This window comes from Neopsephotus bourkii, unplaced genomic scaffold (genome assembly GCF_033783945.1).
Source record: "Neopsephotus bourkii isolate Nb327-2 ecotype Australia unplaced genomic scaffold, CSIRO-AGI_Nbou_v1 NB_994, whole genome shotgun sequence".
NCBI lineage: Eukaryota > Metazoa > Chordata > Aves > Psittaciformes > Psittacidae > Neopsephotus > Neopsephotus bourkii.
In genome coordinates, this window is record NW_026901486.1 from 2,806,730 (window position 1) to 2,831,838 (window position 25,109).

Consider the following 25,109-nt stretch of genomic DNA (forward strand, 5'->3'; position numbering starts at 1 on the left):
GCTACACGTGTAGCTTGCTGGCAGCTCCACTGGCTTTGGGATGAGGCACTCCCAGGTCTGAGCTCCAAAGTTGCACCCATAACCTCCTGTAGTTCTTCTCCACCCACTGCCTGGCCCTGTCTTTCTGCTAAGAGTCATTCCAGCCATTTAAAGGTTTCTTTTAAAAGGTAAGAGAATAAAGACAAAATTAGATCTCAATTCATTTGTGCAGGCTTCTGTTGGGCTGTGAAGAATTTAAAGGTCTTCTCACCTCATCTCTTGTTTATCTCATAGCCTCAGGCCTCATCTACATGAAAGAGTTGCACCCATCTAACTAGATGTTAATTTAAACCAATTCATTAAACTAATAGGAACCCCGGAGCAAGCGGAGGGATGGACACTCCTGCACCATATTAAAACCAGACTCCTATCAGCTTACTTTAATCTGGTGAGAAACTAAACCAAAGTGAGGAGGGCCCGTGGACAGGTTTGCTCTGGTTTTATGGAACACATGGAAAAGAGCAATGCAAATCACACCAGGGAGTTCTCACTCAGCAGAGCATAATCGCCTGCAGGGACCAAGTCATGACTTGAAATGAATGCCTTCCACTCCAACCCAGCTGTGTCTGGTGCAAGACTTGAGCTTTGTTTCTTGCAGAAGAGAGGCAGTCTGTCTCCATCCTAATGCTTTAGAGAGGATTCAGATAAACCCACTTCAGCAGACAAGCTCCAGCAGATCTGGATGCACTGCTGGAAGTGCTGTTGCTTCCGACAGCTGCCAGAGACCAGGGAGGGAGAACACATGAGGCTGGTCATGGCCCAGCACCTTCATCCAAACTTCTGAGGACAGCATGGCAATGGAGGCAGCAGGCTTTGCAGGTTGGTTGGGAAATTGGCACACAACCATTGCTGGATGTGCTGTGAACTCCCACACAACATGGAGACAAGCAGGGAGGAGAAGCTTCTTGTCCCACCCCAGCAAAGCTCACCAGAGCTGATCTGTTCATGCCCTTCATCCTGGGCTCAAGCTCAGCCATTCAACAGAGATGTGGAATAATGGCCAGGAACCCTCAGCACACCTCTCTTGCACTGGAGTGTGATCTGGAGGTCTTGTACCTCTTAGCCAACCCTGGGGCTCTCTTTCAGGTCTCTACTTCATGGCCGGTGTCCCTGCAAGTGGTGATAAAGTCATAGCAGTGTTTCCATACCATAGCAACGGGGCCTAAGTAAGCAGCCAGATAGAGTGTAGCTCACCTGAAAAGACTGTGACGTGAGTGGGAGCCAGAAGAAGGAAGGAAGTGCAAGGAACACCCCAAAGTCCCAAGGTATTCAATGAAAACAATCCCAAAAAGGAAAGAGGGGAGGGATGGGACTGGAGCATTTCTTCTTCACAGCTCTTCCCTCCTTTCAGTGGCTGGAAAGGACTAAGTGACTTGTTGTCAGTATCTAATGAGGCTTATGGAGAACATGAAGCCAAACACTTCTCACAGGTGTGTAGTGAGAGCATGAGAGGCAGTAGATCCAAGCTGCATAAATGAAATTCCAATGGATATTAAGAAAGAGTACTTCATGATGAGAGTAGGGTCATAGAGACGGTGGTTTCTCCATCCGTGGAGATACTCAGAAATAAACCAGACAAGAGCAACCGGATCTAGTGTTGAAGCTACCTCCTTTTGAACGGGGAGGTTTGACCTGATGGTTTTCTTAAGGTCCCTGCCAACCTAAATTACTCTGTTTTATTAAAGGGAAATAAGGCAGAAATTTCTCATCTGAAGCCATCTCCTCTCATGTTCCAAAGCCCAGAGCTGCCACACAGCTAGTAAATTCACCTGGCTGTTACCCTGAAGACATAAGGCAGAAAGAAGATTAAAAGACCTGTGTGTCAGGTCACTGCAGCACAGTTCCACAGAGTAACACAACATTTCCCATGAGGAAGGTGCAAGTGGGAAAGCGGAAGCCTAAAGTGAAAGCTTCTTGGCAGGTACCTACGTGCTGTGTGGGCCACACAGAGATGTCTTGGCTCCAGGGGCCCCATCCAGGATGGGGAAGTTGCTAAGATGTTTGATGGTGGTGATAGCATCAGTTGGCTTTGCCGTGTCTTGGTAAGCACTGGGAGTCTGGGTGTAGGTGGCTGCCGGCTGATTCCGGCACTTCAAAGCTATGTCAGTGAGATGCGCTCTGAGCAGCACTACTGCAGTGCGTAAACCTGTAGTAGCAGCCACGACTCCTAAATGTTGGAACTAGATGATCTTAAGGTCCTTTCCAACTCTAACTATTCTATGATTCTATTTCCATCCCTGCAAGTACTCAAGGCAGGAGGAGAAAGAGTCACTGTCAATATGGGTAAAACCCTTTAGGCCATGTAGGGACAATGTAAATCCTAGAATCCTAGAATGGTTTGGGTTGGAAAGGACCTTAAGATCGTCCAGTTCCAACCCTCTGCCACAGGCAGGGACACCTTGTGCAAGACCAGATTGCTCCAAGCCCCATCCAACCTGGTCTTGAACACTGCCAGAGATGAAGAATTTACCACCTCTTTGGGCAACCTGTGCCAGTGCCTCACCACCCTCATAGTAAAGAACTTCTTCCTTACACCTAACCTGAACTTCCCCTCTTTCAATTTGAACCCGTTACCCCTTGTCCTATCACTAAATAAAAGATCTAACAACATTCTCATTATTTAAGGGAGAGGAAATCCAGAGGTATGGTTTTGCAAAAACTACACCGATTTTATCAATATTTCAATATTTTGGGGGTTGTTTTGATTTATATATATAAACATTCCAGGAGAAACATCTGAAACTGCTGTTTACATGAATTTCTCATCATACTGGAGAAATCTCAGTGTTTTCTGCTAGGTCTGTTTTTACATTAATGTGGTTCTTTTCATCCAAGATCTAAACTTATGATGCCAAAGTTTTCATGGACTCAAAGACACAATTAATGAGGTTTCAGGAGGGAGGCATGCCGAGGGCTATGCAACACCAAAGCATGATCTCTAACTCCGGAAGCCTTTAAGCCACAGATAGCTGGAAGCTAGGAAAGCATTCCGGAGAAATCTCATCATGTACTTCCATCCTTACCTTCTTTTCCAGCATCCAACAAAGACAGGATATTGGCTACCTGCTATCTTCATGTTCTTACCCAGTTCCTTATGGCCAGAGGGAAGCGATGATGGATGCTCCCTTAATTTCACTCCTCTGCTCACCCTAGGGATAGACTCCTGTGTTTTGTCCATACTGCAGTACCTTCAACCCACATACACTGAGGCACAACCTCCCCCTTTCTGCCTCACACTGACCCTTCACTGCATTGATTCTGATCCCATCAAGATGCAAACTCTGGTGTTTTATTCCCCATGTGGTTTCCTACCTGCTTAACAAATCGATTCAACCTGTGCCAGAGCTGGCCCAAGGGAAAGGAAGGGAAAGCACAGCTGGAAGCACAAGGAAGAAGAACAAGATGTTCCCCTCACCATGGCAAGCTGTTAGATTTGCTTTTGCCATAACAGAACTTCTGCCTTTGGGCACATCTCCACCCAACCTGAGGATCTTTGGTTCATCCCCAGAGCACTCTCTCAGCCTCCTTTTTCTTCCCCATTTTTGCACTGTCTCTGGCTCTTTTTGCAGCCATCACTGAGCTAAATCAACTGGCTGATCTACCAGTTGTTTGGCTTACAAAGGGGTCTGACAGCTACAAGAGATGGTACAAAATAAGTAGCAGGAGCATGTGGTTGGCTGGAGATAAAAGGAGAGGGGGAAGAGTAGGAGAAAACAAGTTCCTTCCTTAGAGCAGCTGCTAATTGTTAAACTGCTCATACATAGCTTCATCTCCACCCAGTTTTTGAGTATTTTCCCCTTTGTAAGGACCTGGATCTTAGCACAACATCCCCCAAATCACTTGCTATTAACAATGCAGCATCAATCTTCATGCAAAACTGCATCAGGCTTGAAAAGTTCTTACATAAGCTGGAAAATAAAGGCAACATGGCTGGTTTAAGTACCATTAAAGTACCATCTTTAAGTACTTAAGAACCTCGGGGCATCTGGCTGGTGTAAGTACCATTTAATACTTTCTCCTCTGGTCAGGATGAGGAAAGCTGTCCCATAAAAGAGATGAGATGCACCAGGGAGGGCCTGGTGCCTCACAAACGGGCATTAAATCATACCGGGATTGCCAACCTCAATACCCTTGAGCTGCTGCACTTGCAAGAATGTAAACCATGGCTCTGGCAAAGAAAAGAAGGAAAATATTTCCTTGTATAGTGTTTATTACACAGAGATTCCAAGGGGCAAAGCACCTCAAGTAGGTTAATGTATAGGTTGCAGACGTAAAGTTTGGTGCATCTGTTAGATGAGTTGATGTTCTTGGTGCAGCTCCCACATGAGAAGGTGCTTACAGTGTTTGCCAGTGTTCCATGTCCATGGATTGAAGGAGAAGTCATTGGTTTGAAGTACCCATATTTAGGGAAGGTTTTCTTAATAGTAAAGCTACTGAGCACTGGAAGTGATGCCTGGAAGAGGTTTCGGAACCTCAGTGAGGCATCTGAGGTTAGGAAGAGATCTGGCATTGTGATAGGTGAAGCTGATCCTACTTTAGGCAAGGTTGGATTGTCTCGAGGTCTCCAGTCTTAAATTATGTTGGGTATTACCTAGACCTCATTTCAGCTGCTGAATTTAATCACCTCTTCCACCCCACTCCACGGATCAGATGTGGTTATAAATAATAGCCAGATTAGTAAAGAGTACATGAGTGCAAGAGCAATTAACAGATTTCAGACTCTATTGGGTTGTGTCTTATGTAGATGGTTTTCAAGTGTCTGTGACCTTCAGCACAACACAGTCCTCCGTGGTTGTGCAGCATGAACAGAAAATGAGTTCATGCATTTATCTGACAGCACAATATCACTATGAGGGATGGAGGAGCAAGTTCCCAGAGATCTCACAGGACTTTCCAAAAGTCTTTTGGCACATGCTGTGAGCTGCCTCGCAGACATGCTCCCTCGTCTTGCCCCTGGCTGTTCGTGGAAGATGCTAAAGACAGTCAAAGTACAATGGGAGATGCAAGAATTCAATTCTGACCACCCAGATGGGCCAGTGGGTGCATGGTAAAGGTCCTGTGCACAGAAACCACATTCAGCAAGTCCACGGGAAAAGAATTAACACACAGCTGTAACCTGGAATGAAAAATCAGAGAGAGGCAGAAAACCTGATATAACACAACAGGAATTACTTCTGGTATAATACAACTTGAATTACTTCTGATATAACACAACAGGAATTACTTCTGATATAATACAACTTGAACTTCTCCATCACAGGCAGTGCTTGTGGCCTTCCCAAACACCTGAGCTGGGAGCCATTTGAAGTTAGTGGGAGGTTTCCATTTACTGCAGCAGATCTTAGACCAGTTATCTATAAAGCATTTAGCTATGAGCGTCTTTCAGTCCTCAGAGTCTACTGAACTGGCTGCCTGGTCAAATCCACACAAGGGCTGAAGTTATTCTATTATGATGAGGTCAAGGCATAGCTGAGAGAAAAGGGTGCTCAGAGAAGGGATTTTAATGAAATTATGTGTGAAAGTATAAATTAAAAAAATATAAAAAGTAAAAATCCCTCCTATTGCCAGGGAAACTTGGTGATTTTTCATACTTTGTTGGTCTGAATTTTCTGTTGGCTCAGAAAGTGTTGACAGAGGCTTTAAGACATTGCACTGGAACAGGTAGCACAGTTGTCACTGGGCTTGTCTTCTGTTTGGTTAAAGAGATTAGAACTCAGGCAGTGGTGGTGAAGAGACACACAAGAGACCTCTCAGGGTTTTATGTCTGCTTCATTACATATACCCACCCCAATATAAAAGATTAAATCCTTGGACACAGAAGATGAAGCATATTTTAATTGCATTTGACGTACAGTGTGGTTTCTGCATACTTACAGCTGTAAGATAAAGAAAATAAGAGAAGATACAAACAGTTTCTTCCAGTCAACCTACACGTGCTGACAAAAGAAACAAGAACCTGTGTGTCATCTTGTTTTCACAGCATGGGAAAGATGGGGAGGGGGGACACAACGAGAGCAGCTGCAGATAACTATGTGTGTTTCAAATTCAGAACAAATCATCCTCTTGCTATAATTCCTAACAAATCATTTTCTTGTCCAGCAATGTTGAGTTTGATCCCGTAGGACTGCTGGGTTAATCATCCTGACGCTGCAGATAACAGGATTGTGACCATAAATCTCAAGATTCGAGTGCATTCACCATGGTTGAGTGGCATTTTAAGAGAAGTATATTTTCCCCCTGAAAAGATGGCAGCACGAAGGGCATATGCAGAAAGTGAAGCCTCAGAATTATGGAACAAAGCATCATCTTTGTTTCCAATTCACCATGCGCTCCTTATCATTTCACCCACATTCTGCCCACTAATCAAGGGAAGGAGGCTTGGCTGGTGCAACCGGTTTGGGATAGGTCTATTTGTGGCTGTTGCAGCAATAGCAAAAACGCCTTTATTATAGAAGAATCCAGGCTCTGTCCCAGAATACAAGTGACTGATTCTGAGAACAATTATTTTTATCTGCAGAGTGAAAGAACCTTTACTCCAGACAAGTCTTGTCTGGAGCTATTCCAGCTCATGTACATGTAACTGATGGAAGGAAGCACACCCGCTCTCATTATCTGGCCCTGGTGGGTACAGTTCTGCCTTTTCCCCATGGAAGATGAGAAATCAGGTATTTCAGCAATATTGGTATTACAGAACTAGGAAGCTGTTGTTTCCTTTAGACACAGTGGATTTTGCCTTTTGGAGCTGGTTTGATTTCTGCAAGCAAAATGAGAAGAAATACAGAACAGCACCAGGTTATTTCTCAATATGAAACACTTGGTTGATGAGACGCACCAACCCACAGCCAAACCCTGGTTAACAGCACATCTAAAAGACACTACCTTACTTATGAATCTTACATGTGAATGCACCTAAATCCTTGGCAATACCTACAATTTGAGCCAATGTGACAGTTAACCACAGTCCTCCATGTCCATGGCTATTGGAAAAATGATCACCTTCCAAAACATGAGGAATTTGACATTAATAAAGGCATGCTGCTCCCTGCTAGGCAATTCACTGACCTAGCAGACTGCTATCACTTGCAAACGAGCAGTGACACAGGGCAAGCAAGTGTTAAGTGAGATACTGCTGTGCAAAGGAGAAGGGTGGAAGCCTGGGTTTACTTTCTTCCCCAAGGACCTCTCCAGCAACCAGCATCTTCTGAAGTAGTTGCCACGTATTTGGAGCTAGATGACCTTAAGCTCCTTTCTAACCCTAACTGTTCTATTCTATTGTGTGTCATTCTTTTACTAGGAATGCCTGGTAGCTCTTGTGGTTTCCTTCTGCACTCCCCATTCTTACATCCCTCCATGCTCGGTCCACACAAGATACCCACTTTAAAAGAACACAAAGAGCAACAAAGCTAAAAACCAGAAGAGGTGACAGTAACTGACTCCATAAAACAGAGTAAGGCTATATGATGGACTGCAGTCTTAGCCAAGGTGGTCCAACTGGGGGTCCCTGTTTTCCCTGCACCACAGGTAAAGCAAATAGAGCTCTACAAAGCACCACTGCTACATGGGATGGCCAAGCTTGACTGGAAGAAGTTGGTTAAGTCAATGAGTAAACAGTTTTGTGCAGGTTGCAATGAGAGGGACTTGGAGTACAGTGAAAGCTGCTTACCTTGCTTTGCAATTGCAAAGCTCACGCAACAGGACCTTGCTGTGTGGTTTATATATTCCGTGTGCATGGGACTGAGTGCTCAGGGATTTGGGAAGGGAGGGAAAAGAGTCCAAACAAAACATTTAAAAGCAGTTCCTTTGATGGTGCAGCTGTGAGAAGGCACCCAGCTGAGACTGTTTGCTCTGATATTTTGGGAGCTGCCTGGTTTTACTGTCCTTTATTAAGTATGCTTCAAAAAGCAGCACAGAAACCGCGTCTCGATGGCCAGCCTCTCCTCAAGTCATCTCTCCAGACCTCTGTTCTACAGTCATATACATAGACTAGTTAGGGTTGGAAAGGACCTTAAGATCATCTAGTTCCAACCCCCCTGCCATGGACATACCAATTGATGCTTCATTTCCCCCCTTTCTTGTGACCCCATCTGCTTCCAGCCTTCTCTCCCAAACATCACATACAAGAGGTCTTTCCTCAAACAGGAAGATTGAGCCCTGTCTGCTTTGTGAGAAAACTGCACAGCAGCCCCTGTATGAGAAAGAGGAGTCAGGGCAACCTGCTTCCTGGTTCATTCCCAACCTCTTTACATGCTTTTACACTCCTTTACATTGAACCACTTAATCCTGGTCTCCACAACACAGGGAGCACAGAGCAGAGATACTCCAAGTAAGGGCGATCCAACAGCATCAGGAATTATGGTGATAACCACAGCCGGATAATGCAGCCACACTGCTTCAGATCCAAGCAATCCTTTCCCATTGTCCAAGGATGCAGATCACTGTGAACTTCAACATGTCTACACCACACCCTACGTGCTCTATCAAATAGGATAAAATACCTACTCTGTCAGATACAAATGATGACACCAAGTGACTTTACAGGGATGGCTTCAGAAGAAAACACACTGCAAGGCAGTTCTCTGTGCTTCAGTGTTCACTTCTGCAACCCTGCAAGCCCTAACTCGCAACCTATTCAACCCTTTCCTTCTAATGCTGGTTAACTCAGTAGCTAAGGTGACAAATGTAGACCTGTTACAGCATAAGGCTGCTGTCAGTGGCTGCAGTTTCTTAGATGAATAACCACAGGCCAGGATCAGCTACCTGCAGCCACTACACTGGTTTACTGCAATGGATGTGGAGTGGAGGCAGGGGAGATTTTGCAGCTCTCTTTTCAGTTTTACTCTCTGTATTTAATAACACATGAAGGTTTTTCAAGCTGATGTGCAGAAATCACTCCTGTAGAATGAATACAATAGTCGAGCCTTTCCTGATAGGGCTAAACCATTCAGAACCATAGCAAAGAAGCAATGAGAGCACAAAACTGCCTCCTCAACTGCTGGCACTTCTAACAAGCAGTGGTGTCACAATGCCTGGTGCGATTACAGGATGAAACTTAAATGCCCTCTCTCCCAGACCATTCATCCTCCTCTTCCTGGCCTAGCACCCGATCCCTAGCTAAGCTCCCCACTTGATACTGGCATCATGGCCATCTGGTTTGTGACAAGGAATTTGTGCCACACTCAGAGCCGCATCTAAGAGCATCTCAAAAGGGGGAGGCGCGGGGAGGGAAGTGTTACCGAGGAGCTTCGGGGTTTTCTCCAATAGACTTAGTTCATTTTCTCTGAAGCTTCTGTGCTTTCTCTTTCCTCCCCTTTCACCCCACTCCTCTCAATGGTCTGGTGCCCTCGGAGAGTCCAGGAGCAGACACCAGCTGGCCTCAGCAAAGGCCACATCCCCCACTGCCTGTGTTGTTCTCCCCAGCTCGGCTATAGGCATCCCTTAATTGCATGCATGTCTTTCAGGCTATTCTCCATGCATGAGCTGTCACAGCAAAACCTTGCTGGAAACACTGGAATTTCACATTTTCCATGGAGATTTTCCATAGCAAATGGGCAGTTTTACATTTTTCCATGAAATTCCTAATGACTACCAAAAAAATATAATACAAGCGCAGTGTTTGGAAGCACTTGCTCAGCTTGCCTTCAGGCCCCATTCCGGTGCTAAATGCATGTGTGTGAATTTACTTAGCATATCATTTCAGGGATAGGATTGGGATAATTTTTTGTTGTTGTTGGAGATGACAGGAGAGAAGCATGCATTCATCCACCCATTCATGAACCCAACTTGTGGCACTGCACACTGGGGAAGGGATCTTTCGCATCATTTTTAAGACACAGAGAGAGTGCAAAGCCCTGTCAAGTGACAATATCCATCCAAGCTGTCATTGCCAATCACTTGAATGGACTGCAGCAGAGAGTATTTTCCACAATGAGATACCAATGGGGGTGACCATTAGGTCAGGAATCTTATTTTCTCAGCTCACCAACCCCTGCAAATAAATTCTCACCAAAAGGAGAGAAAAGCCTCATTGATTTGACAAGCGATCAGACACCGCAGTTGTCATTTTCCCAGCAGTTGCTACCATGGGGTTTTTTTGCCTGGTGTGCGAGATATGAATTTCCCAACTTAACCTATCAGGCTCTTAAAGGCATCCTCCCTTTTCCATCTGCATCCTCCTGAAAAATAGAGCTCGCAGCAACAGGACCCTGAAAGCCAAGCACCGTTCTCAACTTTAATATATTGATTTACACCAAAGTCCATGCGGGGGGTCTACATTGTCGTTCATAGTCAGACGCACTTATTCAACCTGCAAGAATGTGTTTTTTTCCCCCCATCAATACCCATTTTAATTTGTAAAACACATCTTTAACAAGTTTATCACTTTTTCTTTATGAATGCATCAAAACCAAACCAAGAGAGGCTGTGAAAGCAAGAAAAACTGCATCTTTGATGCGAGAAGTCACATTTTCAGGTCTCTTGTGTTCTTAGACACATACTCTGAGTTTTCATAACCTTCTAAAATAATGGAATAAAATAGAATTCTTGTTCTGGATTCCAGCAAAGGGCCTAAATTCTGCTTTTGGTTCTAGTGAAAACAGGTTGGTGGTGAAAGACAAAGTGTATTTACTCCATGCTACCCAAATCCACTTAATCTCTAAGAATTACAGCTTGAAAATTCATGTTCCATTTACTTAGGAGTTGTTTTTTTGAGGGAATATCTTAGCATCGTCCAAAATTAGTTTATTTACTGATTAAAAACATAGAATTCAGGGTAGTCTTACATTTGGGTATGTTTTCTAAGCACAAGGAGAGCCTGGTCCCCACCTCAAGAAGTTATGAGCCTGAATGGATGTGAGCTCTTGGTCTAACCGCCCTTAGTATGGGGATGAATCCAAGTTTCCCAGAGCAACATCTTCACTTTCTGCATTCAAAGATTTGGTACATAGAAATTGTTCCCATCACAAGAACCTTGTCCCTGCCCGGTTCTGGACACTCAGAAGAGCTCACTGCCTGCTGGAATAGAGCAGCTTCAGCCACCCCAGATAATGATTTGCAAAAGCTTCAATTCCATCCAGCCACCCTTTGTTTAGTTCCCAGTAATAAAACTGCATTAACTGCCACCTTATCTATTCAATGATTATTATTCAGAGAAATACCCTAATACTGGAAGCACTTATGTCAACATTTCAGTAGCTCTTTTAAAATATTATATATATAAAAGCATTTTCATCCCAATAATTAATGTTTTTCTATTTACTATTGGGTCACAAAAGTGACCAAGTCAAGATGCTGCTTTACACATATTCTAAAGAATGGTCAGAATGCCACTGAAAACAGATTAAGAATGAGGGAAAGCTTCACCTCTGTGTTTTACCCTTCATGCTATACTTGGTCTAGCATAAGGATTCCTCCTGCCAATTTAGTTTGTCAATAGGAATGAGAAGAAGGAGTTTTAGGGTCAAATGTTAAGAAAATTGCAATGGATTACTCTGGTAAATTGCCAGTTTTCTCAACTTTGTGTCAAATGCTTTTAAGCATCTTCAGACCCTTCTTCGGTAGTGAGTCCTGTGTATTTCCTTATTAGTCTTATCTTTGGAGTACATTGTGTTCCAGACATTATAGCATCAAACTGAGGCATGAGTCTGCTTTGAGATAAGCCTGGCTGCCTTTAACTTTCTTCTTTGTTCATTCTGGGTAAGTGCTCAAGTGCAGGGGACCATTGGAATGTCATTTTATTCCTTATACATCTATTCCTTCTATATTTGCCGTGTCCTTGGTTATGATGTTCAGATACTCAGGCTGGAAGCAGCCTCTGGATCAGACCAACTCTCAATTCCTTATTCTAGCATTTTTCCCTCTGTGCACCATACACCATAACCTTACCAACACACTCTTTCCAGTTGCTGCTAATTCCCTGCTTTGATTTCGCATCCAACACTCCAGCTAGAGTGTGTAACTTCAATCCAGTCCGCAATGCTCTTAAAGCACCGATGATTTAGTAGCTGTAAGAGACAAACACATTCTAACTACTATCAAAGAACATTAATCCAAAGACCAGGAATATTCGGAAACTAGCTAGATATGGATAAAATCCCCAAATTAATTTTCCCTGGGAAATTTCAAAGTTTCAGGAAAAACCCATTAAATTAATTTTCTCTATTCTTTGCAAAAGTAAAATGAAAGTGTCTCCATCAAGCAATTTAAATGAGTATTTTCAGATACTGCCCCCGTATAGCACTAAGGATTTTAAATGCAAGCAGGATAGTACTGTCTGTCAGGAGGACTTTTCCCCCCCTTACAAAGTCCATTTTTCCTCTGTCTGCTGTGAAGTCACTATTATCTTCCATTCCCTGTAATAATGGGCTTAAGATCAAGTGAAACTGGAAATGGAAAGAACAGTGAAAGATTACAGACTTGAAGGGGGTTTATTGGAACTATGGGTTGCTCCTGAGGTCAGAATCAGTAAGTATAATTAGATTCCTGGCCTTTACAACAAATGTAAGGCAACTCAGAGATGTCTTTTGTGTGCATGTAATTAAACATGCACTTTTACTGCCCTCTGCAGTGCTGCAGTTACTTTGATTCCAGCACATGAAAGCTGATGGGAAGAGCAGGCGCAGATCTTCATCTCTTATATTGCACTCATATTTCTGAAAACAAAGCATTTTTCACAAGGAATGGAATAGCCCCTTTCTAAAGGGCACAAAAGGGAACGTTTGCTTTGGTAATAGTTAGAGCCATTCCAGCACCTCCCAGGAGCTTTCTCAACAGAAACTCGAGTAGACAGAAAGCACCCAGACAGCAGAATCCCAGTGTAACCCATGAAGCTCCAGCTTTCCACTTAAAACCAAGTTATTCTCAAGTGCGTGAATCAGCACTTTAAGGAGAAATAAGTTTGTTCTCATGCTTAGACACAATCCAAGAGAGGTAAGTGGTAAGCTGAAAGAATGAACAGCACTGGTAACCCAGAAATACAGTGGGGCCAGAAGTGACAGATGTTAGATCTCCATTCCTTGCATGGTTTGTGCTTCAGTCCTACCCAGATGCCACAAAATTAACTACTACTTGTATAGAACAGATTCTGCTCAGCAGTACTTTCTCTCCTACCCAATTTCAGTGTATACACTACATCCACAGCACACTGTTTTCTTTGAAAATAAGATGGATTTTTGCCACTTCCCTAAGTGACTTCAATCTCTATTTATATAATGGTTTGCCAAAATTATCCCTGTGTGTAAGGAAGTATTCCAAAAGTCATTCTGTAACAGTTAGTAACCAATCTTCTCCTGTTTTGAAAACCACATAGAAGAAAACACAGAAGAGTAAGAACTGAAGTTCAAAATCCTTTCAAAAGGGCTCTTTTAGCCATCCAGTGTTGACAAAGAAAGGCCTGGTCCCCCAGCAGACTTCTCCAGAGACCCATAGAGCAGCATGCAGAGCTGCTGTAGGGACACTTTGCCTTCTGTAACGGGGTGGGTTTATCTGCATTAGGAGCACAACAAAGCCCCAAAAGAACTGTAGTAAATACACACATGAACAAAGTGTTGTTTGGATGGTGTTTTTGACTTTCAAATGGCTTCATGGAGTAAAGATGGTTTCAGTCTGGATTCCTTAAAGAGGCTTAAGTCATACTGTCAAATCTTCAAAACATCTGTCCTGCCCCTGATTTTTGAACACGCTTCCCAGGTATTTAACAAAAAGGCACATATGTTCCTTTAAGCTTCATGTGACAACAGCCAAGTAATGAAGGAAGAACTAGTTAATACCTAAGTGAAGGACAAGCTGGGGCTCCCTACCTCCTGAACATCCTGCTTGCCATCCGATCAGCACATGTACCCCAGCTACCCAGTCAAAACAGATGGAGCTTTAAATTAGCCACGGCTAAGGCTGCTGTCAGTTGGCCAGGCATGGCATGAAGGATGCTGAAAGAGGACAAGACTTGGCATGAAGAGAGTAAGAGAAACATAAACCAGAAGGCACAAATCTATAAAAAGCCATGTTCACAGGGCTCTGCTGCCCACATAACAACCTGCTCACTCTTATTTTTAACAGAATTTAAGTTAATAAATTTAATGTTTGACAGTGGCACTTGCCAGTTCTCCACGTGAAGCAAATGCCATTGTATACAACTACGTACAACTGAACATACGGATGCTGTTTTTCCCTAAGAGCAGTAATCTATCACCGCACATTAACCTGTTATCCCACATTTAACCACAAGAGGGCTTTATTCTATTGCAAAAGAAAGTTGTTTCTCCATTCAGTGTTAAGCACGTCTAAAAGGCATCCAAACTCAAGACAAGCGCTCTTTTTAAATGCAATCCATAAAAACTAAGTTCTCTACAAGTAGCTGAAGCAAAGGATTTGTAGGATTAAGGACATGGATGCCCAACTGCTTCAGGATAAACCCAAATATCCGAACCTGTTTCACAAACAGGTACTGAACACTGCTCCAGCTGCATTTCTGGGCTGAAATGTTTTACCAACACATAGATAGTTCCTGGGCAAGCTTTCTCGCTGAACAGCACAGACCTCAAGAGCTTAACAGCACCTAGGGTTTGCTCCTAATGAAGCCAGCATCATTAAGGTACCTGTAAGCTAGCTGGAGCACTGTAAAGAAAATGAGGGGTGAATTAGATAAATTAGCATTAAAATAGGCACAGTAACATAGGTTACACTGTGAAGCCAAAATGGCACAACATAGCTCGGAACAGAGATGGAGCTGAGTGGCCTCCTCTAAACTCACTCCACCAGGCCCATGTTTTCCTGTGTTGAGGGCCCCAGAGCTTCTTTTGCTGGTCACACTCATTTTGATGCAGCCAAGGACAGGGTTGGTTTCTGACACTCTAGTACAGATTAACACACCACCAACTCCTGTCCCCCCTTAGGAATGTAATCTGCTGGTTTCTCTTCTAGCACAGGGATCCAGTACTGCCTCATTCTAGTTTTCCACATAAAAGATTAAAGTTACTGATTTACTCTAGGATTTTTTTAAGGTGGTATTTTATGGCCTGTGTCTCTCAGGAGAGCAGGTTACGTATATCTGCTAGTAACTGAGGACTTAAGTGCATTTAAGATAACCTGAACAGCCTGAGCGCACCCTTGAGAAGTTCTGCTATTTAATTTGTGCAAGCTTTAGGTGCAGCCTGAGGTTAAACAGAAACCAGTCCAGTGGTCACCTAACTCACTGCACCACTATTACAGTGTAACACCACAAACTAGACAGCTTGAGTATTCCTACTCACTGCAGCAAGTGTATAAGCAGCACTAGCACCTGGTGTCTCCTGACAACCTGCAGCCTGTGACACCTCTAAGTGTCAGATACTAACCTGCACCTCAAAGTTATGAAGACAGAATCAAGTTCACGCAAAATACTGGTTCCAGGTATGCAATATGTAGTTTTCTACATAAACCTTGCATTTCTCATTTCACACTGGGTAGAAGCACATAATTTAACATTAATACTTTATTCTAGACCAATGTTGAGCTGCGTGAATTATTTGTAGCTTCAGACATGAATGCTTTGGTTCTTGGCTTCATGTTACTCATTACTAATTTTTAAACATTCAGAAGTAACACACATATCCTCAAAAACCACTTGTATTAAAGTAGTTTAGTACTATCAATAACAGTCAAGCAGCACAGACAGAACTTGTTCAGCTTTGAGTGGATGACTCGAATGCATTAACTGTTAAACACTAACAGCAAGCAGTCTTGATTTGAGATAGAGGTCCCAGGTAGTTTTGTATACAACTGTCTGTCATGCCTATCATCTTATTTAAAAACCAAGACATTTGGAAGTTATTGTGCTATTTGGGAACGACCAAGGACACTGGCCAGAAGGTGTGCCATGAAGCAAGCGAGAAAGAGGGCCTACTCCAGGTAGTAAGCAAGACAAGCTATCACTTTGCTGCCTTCTCTGGAAATAGATGCTAGGAAGGCTGTCCCCTTCAACACCAGGGGGTAGCTCCAACCTTCTCCCAATGCCACTGCTTCCTCTTGGTAGTTTCCCCATCAGATCAAGGTACCAGATTTTGAGTACCTAACAGATAGCTAATAGGATTGCTTACAGCTAGGATACTTACTCGAGTTGAAAAGTGTGTGTCTCCACTGAGCCCAACACATGTTCTAACACCATAAATTCCATTTTAGAGATAAAATCATGTGAGGGGACTTTACCAAAAGCTCCTGCATAGTGAATAGGACTGAAGTGCTCACACACACACATCCTAGCCTCTTATCAGCCCCAGATCCATGACTTTCAGCGTTTTCCTGCATTTTGTTATCCACAGAACATCACTAGTAGGAAATGAAGACTCATGAGTAAATTCAGTTCCATTTATTTTCCAGCAACATCCCATACAAAAAAAGTGATAGAAACATTCACTGCTTTCAGCAGAAAATCTGTACAGTGTGATCATTTACAACAGGTTTACATTTAAAATCCGAAAATTAAGAGAATCAAGCACTTCCCCCAGGCACTGTTGCCTTGCCTGTATTAATAAATGACTCCTGACTATTTACAAGTTTCAAATTCAGGCTACTGCTTCTTAAAGCATTATTGCCCAGGCTTTAGCACCTTGACCTCCAGTTTCTTGAGAGTATTTAGTTTTCAATTGTTTTTGAAGCATTTTTGCAAATAAAGGATCTTTTTTGTTGTTGTTAAAGGCAAGGCAGTTAATCTTCCAGCACACAACTGCAGGAGATGAGTTCAGGGGTACTAATCTGCAGTATGGTTCAAGTACCGCTTGTATTACTTCAAGTCAGATCGTTGTAGAAGAGCTAGATGGAAAAGCAAGGCAGCATACAGATGCTCAAAAATACCTCCCTACATTGTTTCTGATCAGATAATGGACACAACTGGGGGGAATCAGTAAGATCTTGCCGAACTATTTAGAATTACTTGAGGGAAGCACTGCCTTTGGCTAGTTTTCTACTGACAGGTTTGATAAAAAAGAAATCTGATATACATAAATAGGACATTAAAAACCCCACACAGATAACTGTATTTTTACATAAGCTTGGCCCAGAGAATATATCAACCCACCACAACTTCAGAGAACAATCTTCAACTTTGCTTAAGCTTTCTTATTATCAACAGCTTCTGAACCACGCAAACCTCTTAAATGCCAAAGAAGCTTCATCTAAAACACTTTTTGCATGGGACTGTTTAACTCACAGTATCGAAATCTTTAAGTGGTTCACTCAAACACAATTCCAAGTCAAATTCACCTTCGGCTTGATAGTCAACGTGTCTAACTTTGGTGGGAGTGCCAGAACAGGTATCCTGCAATACAAAGTCAGTTAATAATAATTAGCAGTTAAATACCAGTTTAGTTATGCAACAGTTGGTTTCACTTCTGTAATTCATTTAGACCACCCTCTAACAGGCTAGCAAACACTTTACAGGCCATACAAAACCCCAAGGCTAGTTTTAAGGTTAGAGATTTAAACAAAGGCTTCTGCCCATTTGACCACATTCTAAGACTCCTTTCATGTTTTAAGGCTCTATATATGCATACATTAAAACATTATACAAATTCAAAGAAACAAGTCCAATAAGAAAAACACTAGAGCTTTAGAAGGTTACTGCTCAGGTGTACTAAATGCTTTCTTGTTATAAAAGGAACCTACTTCAAAAAGCCTGAACGTGGCAAGAAAATGACATCCTACTTGAACATCAGACATTGCAACCTAAAGTAGTATTTCCACTGTATGTTACATTCATAACTGACATGCTTTGAACATATAAATGTTGCTTTTGCACTCTATGAAAAATGAGAGATTTGTCATTTGAGATGGTCACTTCAGTTCTAACTCTCCAAACTCAGACTACAGACACAGTGGCTACAGCTAGGAAAATGTCTGAATCTTATCACACAATCCCAGACTGTTTTGGGTTGGAAGGGACCTCAAAACTCATCCAGCTCCAACCCCCTGCCATGGGCAGGGACACCTTCCACTAGAGCAGCTTGCTCCAAGCCCTGTCCAACCTGGCCTGGAACACTGACAGGGATGGGGCAGCCACAGTTCCTCTGGGCACCCTGTGCCAGTGTCTAACCACCCTCATAGTGAAGAATTTCTTCCTTGTATCTAATCTAAATCTACCCTCCTTCAGTTTAGAGCCATTCTTCCTTGTCCTATCACTACATGCCTTCATCAAAAAAGTCCCTCTTCAAATTTCTTGTAGGGCCCCTTAGATACCAGAAGGCTTCTTTAGGGTCTGATCTCAGCTTTATAAACAGCCCCTAAACACAGCATATTATGGAATTTCTCATGTATTCAGGCTACTCCAAGACAGAATTCTAAGTACCAGACCAAATATTTATGCAAATGACAGCTATGCTTACATCATTATCTTGACAGCTTGTTTGAGATTCAGAATTGCTTCCAACAGATTCTGTCTCCATCTCACCAAGGTCAACAGGACGTCTGTAAAATAATTAAGACAAATACAGCTTAAAACAAATTCATTTTTTTCAGTAGGAAGTTGCACTTTGTAGGTGCAATTCTAAAAAGGATGGAATCATGGCAAAACGAGCAGAGACCCCTACAGAGATTACAGGGACAGTGGTGGCAAACTGCAGAGGCCAAACAGAATAACAGGTCAACTCAATGCAGCCCAAGTGAATTGACTGTAAGTCTTGAGATCAGCATCAGTGTTATGGAAAAACAGAAGTTTATTACCATAAAAATGCTGCCCTGATGAATTAGTTACATCTGTGTCCCCTTTATTATGTCCCATAGTTGTATTTTGGATGTTACCTGATCAGCTTTATTGCTTCCTATAGAGAAAAGTAACTAGGTGTATTATTGTACATCTTCTAGACTAGAATACCACAGAAGCTTGGACTGTGAACACTTTGTGGCCATGCTTTCAGTTTAGTGGTACCTTAAGATGAATTTACAAGTACTTTCCTCCTCTCTGTTCAAGAAACAAGAATTTAGACCACTGTTCTTGAACTAGCAAGTGAGAAAGTGTGGAGGCAGGTTCTCATACGCTGCTCTGGTACAAGCTCAATATTCATGAGATCTGTCAAGTTTGTAAGAGCTCTCCAGCACTGCTTCTACCACAGATTAATCTCCTGACTGCTCTGAAAGAGTCAGCTTGCCCCAGTGGTGTGGCATTTCCTTTTATACAGCACCGCAGAACAAGCTCAAATTTCACCCAGTGGGCATACATGAAAGAAGTGAGGGATATATATGAACACCCTTGCAAGGACACTAGGTAAGTCTAGTCCCACCAGGTAGGTCCAGAAGATATTTTGTCCGAGAAGGAAGCGAACAGCACTAAATGGGGACAAGTAACTAATGAAAGCTTTCGGCAATCACTGATTTGTCTCAAAAAGGGCTATGCTGGGTGAAATGCGTGTTTCTGTTTTCCTTTTTTAACATGAGATTTTATCTATTAATTTCTATAAAGGTATCTTGAATACTGTGTACATACATGTCTTGCAGATCGCATCCCTCTTCAGTAGGTGGATCCCAGGAATGCAGCGCAACTTTCCATAGCTTAATTTGCTGGTCCCATGACCTACGGCTGTACTTCTTAAACTTATTTGGAGTTCTGGGATGGACTCCTGGTATACGATGGCATCTATTCAGATTAGACATGAGAAATTCATTAGTGTTTTGCACACACCTACATAACATGTAGCTTTAAGCATTAAGGCTGAAGTCTGCTCTACAAACTCATTACAATGCAGCAAATTCCAATATGATTAATGAGAAAACATTAGGCAATTTCAGCACTGAAATTGTCAGCTCCATACAAATGTCTTAGTTTTTCTATCTTGAAGTCAAACAGAAAAGTCATAGGCCTGAAAACCTCATTCTGAAATTCAGAGCAACCATAGTCCGTTTTGTCTTTTAGCTTACTAATGAGAAAACTGACTGCAAAATGCAGTTTCGTTTCCTCTAGTTGAGGAGCACAACAAAGAACTTTCACTTCCATTTCTGCAGCATGAGAAATGTGAGGGGACATCCCTCATGTGCTGAGCAGTAAAAATATCTGCATCTCATCTGATTATTAGTGCGACTTAATGGTTAGTAGAAAGGTTAATTTGTAGATGCCTCCTATTTTGATGTGTCTCAGATACCAAATTCAGTACATTAACATGCTTACAAAGAACAGGTATGACTTACAATTGAATGTTTAGTTTCCCAGCAACTCACCTAGGAACTTCTTTAATGTATCTATCATATGCAATTGTGTTTTTTCCATAGTTTATCTGTTTTTGTCTTCTCATCAAAACCACTTCATCTGTTTCAAGTTCTACTGTCACAGTGGACTCCTTTGAATCAGAACTAAAGAAAAAAACACTGTTGATTTAGGACTAGCAGAAAACAAGCAACGCACAAACCAACCCACGTGTAGAAGATTATACAGAAACATGTTAAAGCTTCTCAAATGAGTACTTGAGATGTTACTGGACTATAATGTCAGAGCAGCCTGAAGACAGAATCATAGAATGGTTTGGGTTAGGAAGGACCTTAGGATCATTCAGTTCCAACTCCCCTGCCACAGGCAGGGGCACCCCACACTAAACCATATCACCCAAGGCTCTGTCCAACCTGGCCTTGAACACTGCCAGGGATGGAGCATTTACCACTGCTTTGGGCAGCCTGTTCCAGTGTCTCACCACCCTTACAGCAAAAAACTTCTTCCATATATGTAACCTGCACTTCCCCTGTTGAAGTCTGAACCTGTTACCCCTTATCCTATCACTACAGTTCTTGATGAAGGGTCCATTTCAAACTCAGCATTTTAAGAAGCCACATGGTACATGTGAAAGTTCAGGCCTATTGTCAGGATTCCCCTCAGCTAAGCTACAGATTTAACCTACCTTCCTGAGGAGGACTTCCTTTCTCTTGCAAATTCATTTATCAGGAGTTTTCTTCTGTATCTGTAAGAGTTCAAAGCAGTATTAAGAACATACATACACAAAGAGAACATGTAAAGCTGCACTGTCACAGCTCACAGGTGATTTTACTTCTCAGCTAAGCAGCAGTCTTGAAGTCAACCCAGACACTGTAAACATCTTTCTACTGTGGAATGGATGTTTCAGTTTTTCCTAAAATAAGAATTCTGCAGACTTCCTGTTTCTAAGTCTTTTCACTAAAAATTGTTTTACAGCATTGACATAAACCCCCTCCAGTAATTACTGAAAGGGCATTCAAAGTAGTCTAATCTAAGAGATTCAGGAAAATATCTCTGAAAGGGAGATATTTAAGTTATACACACCAACCCTACAGAGAGCTGCTCTGTAATTCCTGCAGGACTTAAGCCAAAGCTGACCTCAATGCAGCAGATGAGAAGCTGAGGTTGGTCTGATTTTATCACAATAGACAAGTTGAAAAATCAAAGTCCACACAGATTCTACAAGACAACTGTCATTCCCCTTCCTTTCCTCACTTCATCTTAAGCATCCATAGGTACCTTGCAATTTCTTTATTAACATTGGTCCTCATTTCATCTTCCTCCACTGCGGTTCCCCAGTCTGCACACCGGGAAAGGGGTCCAGGGCCTTCTGGTGTTGTGAAACTAGAAAGAAGAGGGGAAAAAAAGGAGAAAGTTTCTACATTAAAATTCTATCGTATTGTATTTCCCAGCCTAGCATCTCCCTCATTCACAGCTTGATCGTTATTTAAAGTATTCATTTACAGGACTCACAGTGGCTGTGAAAATCTTGTATTGTTCTATTAAAACGTCATCACTTCAAATTAAGCAGTTTCATATGAGACAGAAGTTAGAATACAATTAAATTTTACAACTAATTAAAATTACATGATAGCACCAGGAGTTTCTCCACTTGCAAGCACATAACTCTCTATATAATACAGAACACAAAGGCACAAAAAAGGGCAATTTTAGCTAGTAAACTGAGATTTGCTATAACTTTGCAAATCGGTATTTAACAACTTCATTGTAGCCCATTAACATGACAAGCAGATTCAGGCTGTTGCAGGGGAATAAGTTTATATCCCTTCCCAGCTATCAACAGTTGCCCAAATTCAGATTATTTCATGTGTTTTCCAGTTTCTGTCCTCTGATGACCACTTACGCTAAAATACAAACCCCAGACCAGTACATCTGGAAAGGCTTTGCAGGCTTACCAGGATTCTGTGCAAAGATGTCCCTTGAAGTCAGGGAATTAGATTAACCTGTGCTATAACTAGTCCCAATGCCCTGCTTCCAGCTCAGAAACCAGCTTACACTAGTTACAAGTTTCTGTTAAATTCAAACTGAGAGTTCTATTTAGATGAAACCCAGTTATCAGCTCAGAAAAAAAAGAAGTCCAGAGCAAATCAGAGAATGGTCAGGGTTGGAAAGGACCTTAAGATCATCCAGTTCCAATACCCCGCCATGGGCAGGGACACCTTCCACTAGAGCAGGTTGCTCCGAGCACTGTCCAGCCTGGCCTTGAGCACTGTCAGGGATGGAGCATTTACCACTTCTTTGGGCAACCTGTTCCAGGTCCCTCTGCAAGCATTTGGTCATCCCCCAAGGATGTTTAGCATTTCCTGATGTTGATGTCCAACTGCAGAAAATGACGGCCACATTCAACTATTGCTCTCCCATGATGATGGGATAACCCAGAAGTGATAGGTCAGTCCCACCACCTCAGCACTTTCTTCAACACCTTATCACCCCTTTCTATACTTGACTCTTCATTAGGGACTGTAGTGATAGGACAAGGGGTAATGGGTTCAAACTTAAACAGGGGAAGTTTACACTGGATATAAGGAAGAAGTTCTTTCCTGTTAGGGTGGTGAGGCACTGGAATGGGTTGCCCAGGGAGGCTGTGAATGCTCCATCCCCGGCAGTGTTCAAGGCCAGGTTGGACGAGGCCTTGGGTGCCATGGTTTAGTGTGAGGTGTCCCTGCCCATGGCAGAGGAGTTGGAACTGGATGATCTTAAGGTCTTTTCCAACCCTAACTATTCTATAATTCTATGCACATGGGAGCACATGAGAGGGTCTACAGCTTTTTCTCTTGACTAAATTTGCTCTGGTGCCAGACATACTGACCTCAGCTGTCTTTCTCAAGACTCTCATCCCCATGTGCCATTTAACACTTGGTGAGAACCTCTGGTGCTGTGCTGGGACTGCAGAGGGTTCTCAAACCCTGCCAAGCGGGCAGAAAAGCAAGGCTATAAGCACCACCAGTCTGTTGTATGATCCAGCCTCCAAACCTGACCCCCTTTCCATTTTAAAAACCTTATTTTGACAATGTTGAATTGCCATAAGCAATGAGTAGCTTCAGCACAGGAAGAGAACAACTTCAATCAGAGGCGAGTCCAAACTAAACCAGGGAGTACACCCGGTCAGTTCAACACTGAGAGACACTCAAAAGCATTGCTTATTTAGGTTGAATCCGATGAAGTAGCCTGTAAAGTTTCTTCCTTGTATTCCTATTCAAGCACACTTTCTGAAATTGATTTCATTTATGCTGGATATCATCATTTGAGCTATCGGCCAATGTCTTCCCTGCTTACTATCAGCACAGAAAAATCGGTAGTTGTAGTTAAACATCTTATTTTAGATTAGAAATCTAGATGCCATCAACTGGGTGGCAGCCACAGCTCCCATGCACTGATAAAAGGGACTAAGGGGACTGTGGCAGGAATAGCTCAGATGTAGACAGTGATACGAAGTAGGATCCTTTCCCTAAACTGAAGCTCATCTGTGCTGGAAAACAAAGAAGCAGGAAGCAGCACTATGAGCAGAGTGAGTGACCTTGGGGGCAGAGCACACCACACATGGGCTTCAGACACTTTAAACACAACTACCCAAGGCAGTCCGTGCCCCATTCGGAAACATGAAGAGATGACTTTTAATACTTAAATATTTAATTTGCCATCTCCTTTGATTTTGCCACAACAGTATGCACCGTCTATATCCACAAACACGTATAATGGGCTTCTGCAGTTACTGCTTAGTGATAAATGACTATAAGCAAACATGAAATAGGTCAGAAAACAACAAAGAATGTAACTCAGGACCTAAGAATGAAAAAAGGTTAAGGAGCTCCAAGCACTGGATCCTTTTCCCTCCTTGAAGACCAGCTATTTATGGTCGGCAAGTGATTTTTATAGACAGGGACTGCAAACCCAAGTACAACGGTCAGCTCAGCAGCTCTCGATGAACAAAGGCGCTCCTATGCCTTACCTGTCCAGCCTGCCGTCAGAACCCCCGCATTTGCTTTCATCGAAGACGGATGACTCGGGTTCGTGCTGCTTTCTCCGCTTCCCATCGGCGCCACGTTTCCTTCCCTGGGACCAGCGAGGCGGGGGCTGCGGGCTGCAAGCGGACAAGCCAAGAGGTGAGCACACCAGGTCGCTTTATCACCCTCCTTGAAGCACCGCCGCGGGCAGACAGCGCAGTTTACCTGCCTTTACTTCCACAAACACCAGCGGCTGCGGCCCGCAGCGGTCCCACACGGAAGGAGCCCTCGCTGTTAACGCCACCCTCCATTACAGACAAGGGAACCTCACCCCGCTCCTCTCAGGCGGGCCCGCACCTCCCCAAGGGGCACAACATGGCGGACACCGCTCAACGGCCGCACCGGGAGCGGGGAGGCCACGCAAAGGTGCGCACGGGCCGCCGCTCCCATCCGCTCCCCCCCCACACCGCCTGAGGTACCACCGGTACCGCTGCTCCTGGGGCACAGCGGTCCTACCTGCTCGTGGTGCTGCCGTGCGGGCTCCTCTGGCGGAAGGACATGGCGCCGGGTGTCTCCGGGAGGGCTGCGGGGGAGAGGCGGGCAGCGAGAATGCCGCAGCGGGCTGCACGGAAGGGAGAAGCGGTGAGGTACGGCGGCTTTCCTTCCCGCTCAGCCCCTTCGCATCTCCCGCCGGCGCTGACTGACGCCGCTCGCCCCGCCTCCCTGAGGGGAACTTGCGCCGGACTCTCCATTAGGACAGGTATGCGGGGGGGTGAAGAAGGGGAAAGCGAAGCCGCCAACCGGAATCCTCTCCCCTCATAACCCCGCCGAGCAGAGCCCGCTGCCGGGCATGAAGCGAACACGCTGCCAGCCGCAGCGCTCCCTCATAGACAGCCCCAAAATCACCT

The 25,109-nt window shown here is 43.5% G+C and overlaps 1 protein-coding gene across 1 annotated transcript; it reads right to left on the minus strand.

The window, feature by feature from the left end:
• Nucleotides 1-16,360: 16,360 nt before the first annotated feature.
• Nucleotides 16,361-25,096, minus strand: LOC133215667 (histone RNA hairpin-binding protein-like). The gene is made up of 8 exons (XM_061359796.1): nt 24,718-25,096; nt 24,207-24,338; nt 21,476-21,580; nt 20,883-20,942; nt 20,212-20,343; nt 19,484-19,633; nt 18,387-18,468; nt 16,361-17,323 (listed from the first exon to the last, which is right to left on the minus strand). The coding sequence occupies exons 1-8, from the start codon at nt 24,951-24,953 to the stop codon at nt 17,207-17,209; spliced, it is 1,014 nt and encodes a 337-aa protein (XP_061215780.1). The 5' UTR covers nt 24,954-25,096; the 3' UTR covers nt 16,361-17,206.
• Between the last annotated feature and the right edge of the window lie 13 nt (nt 25,097-25,109).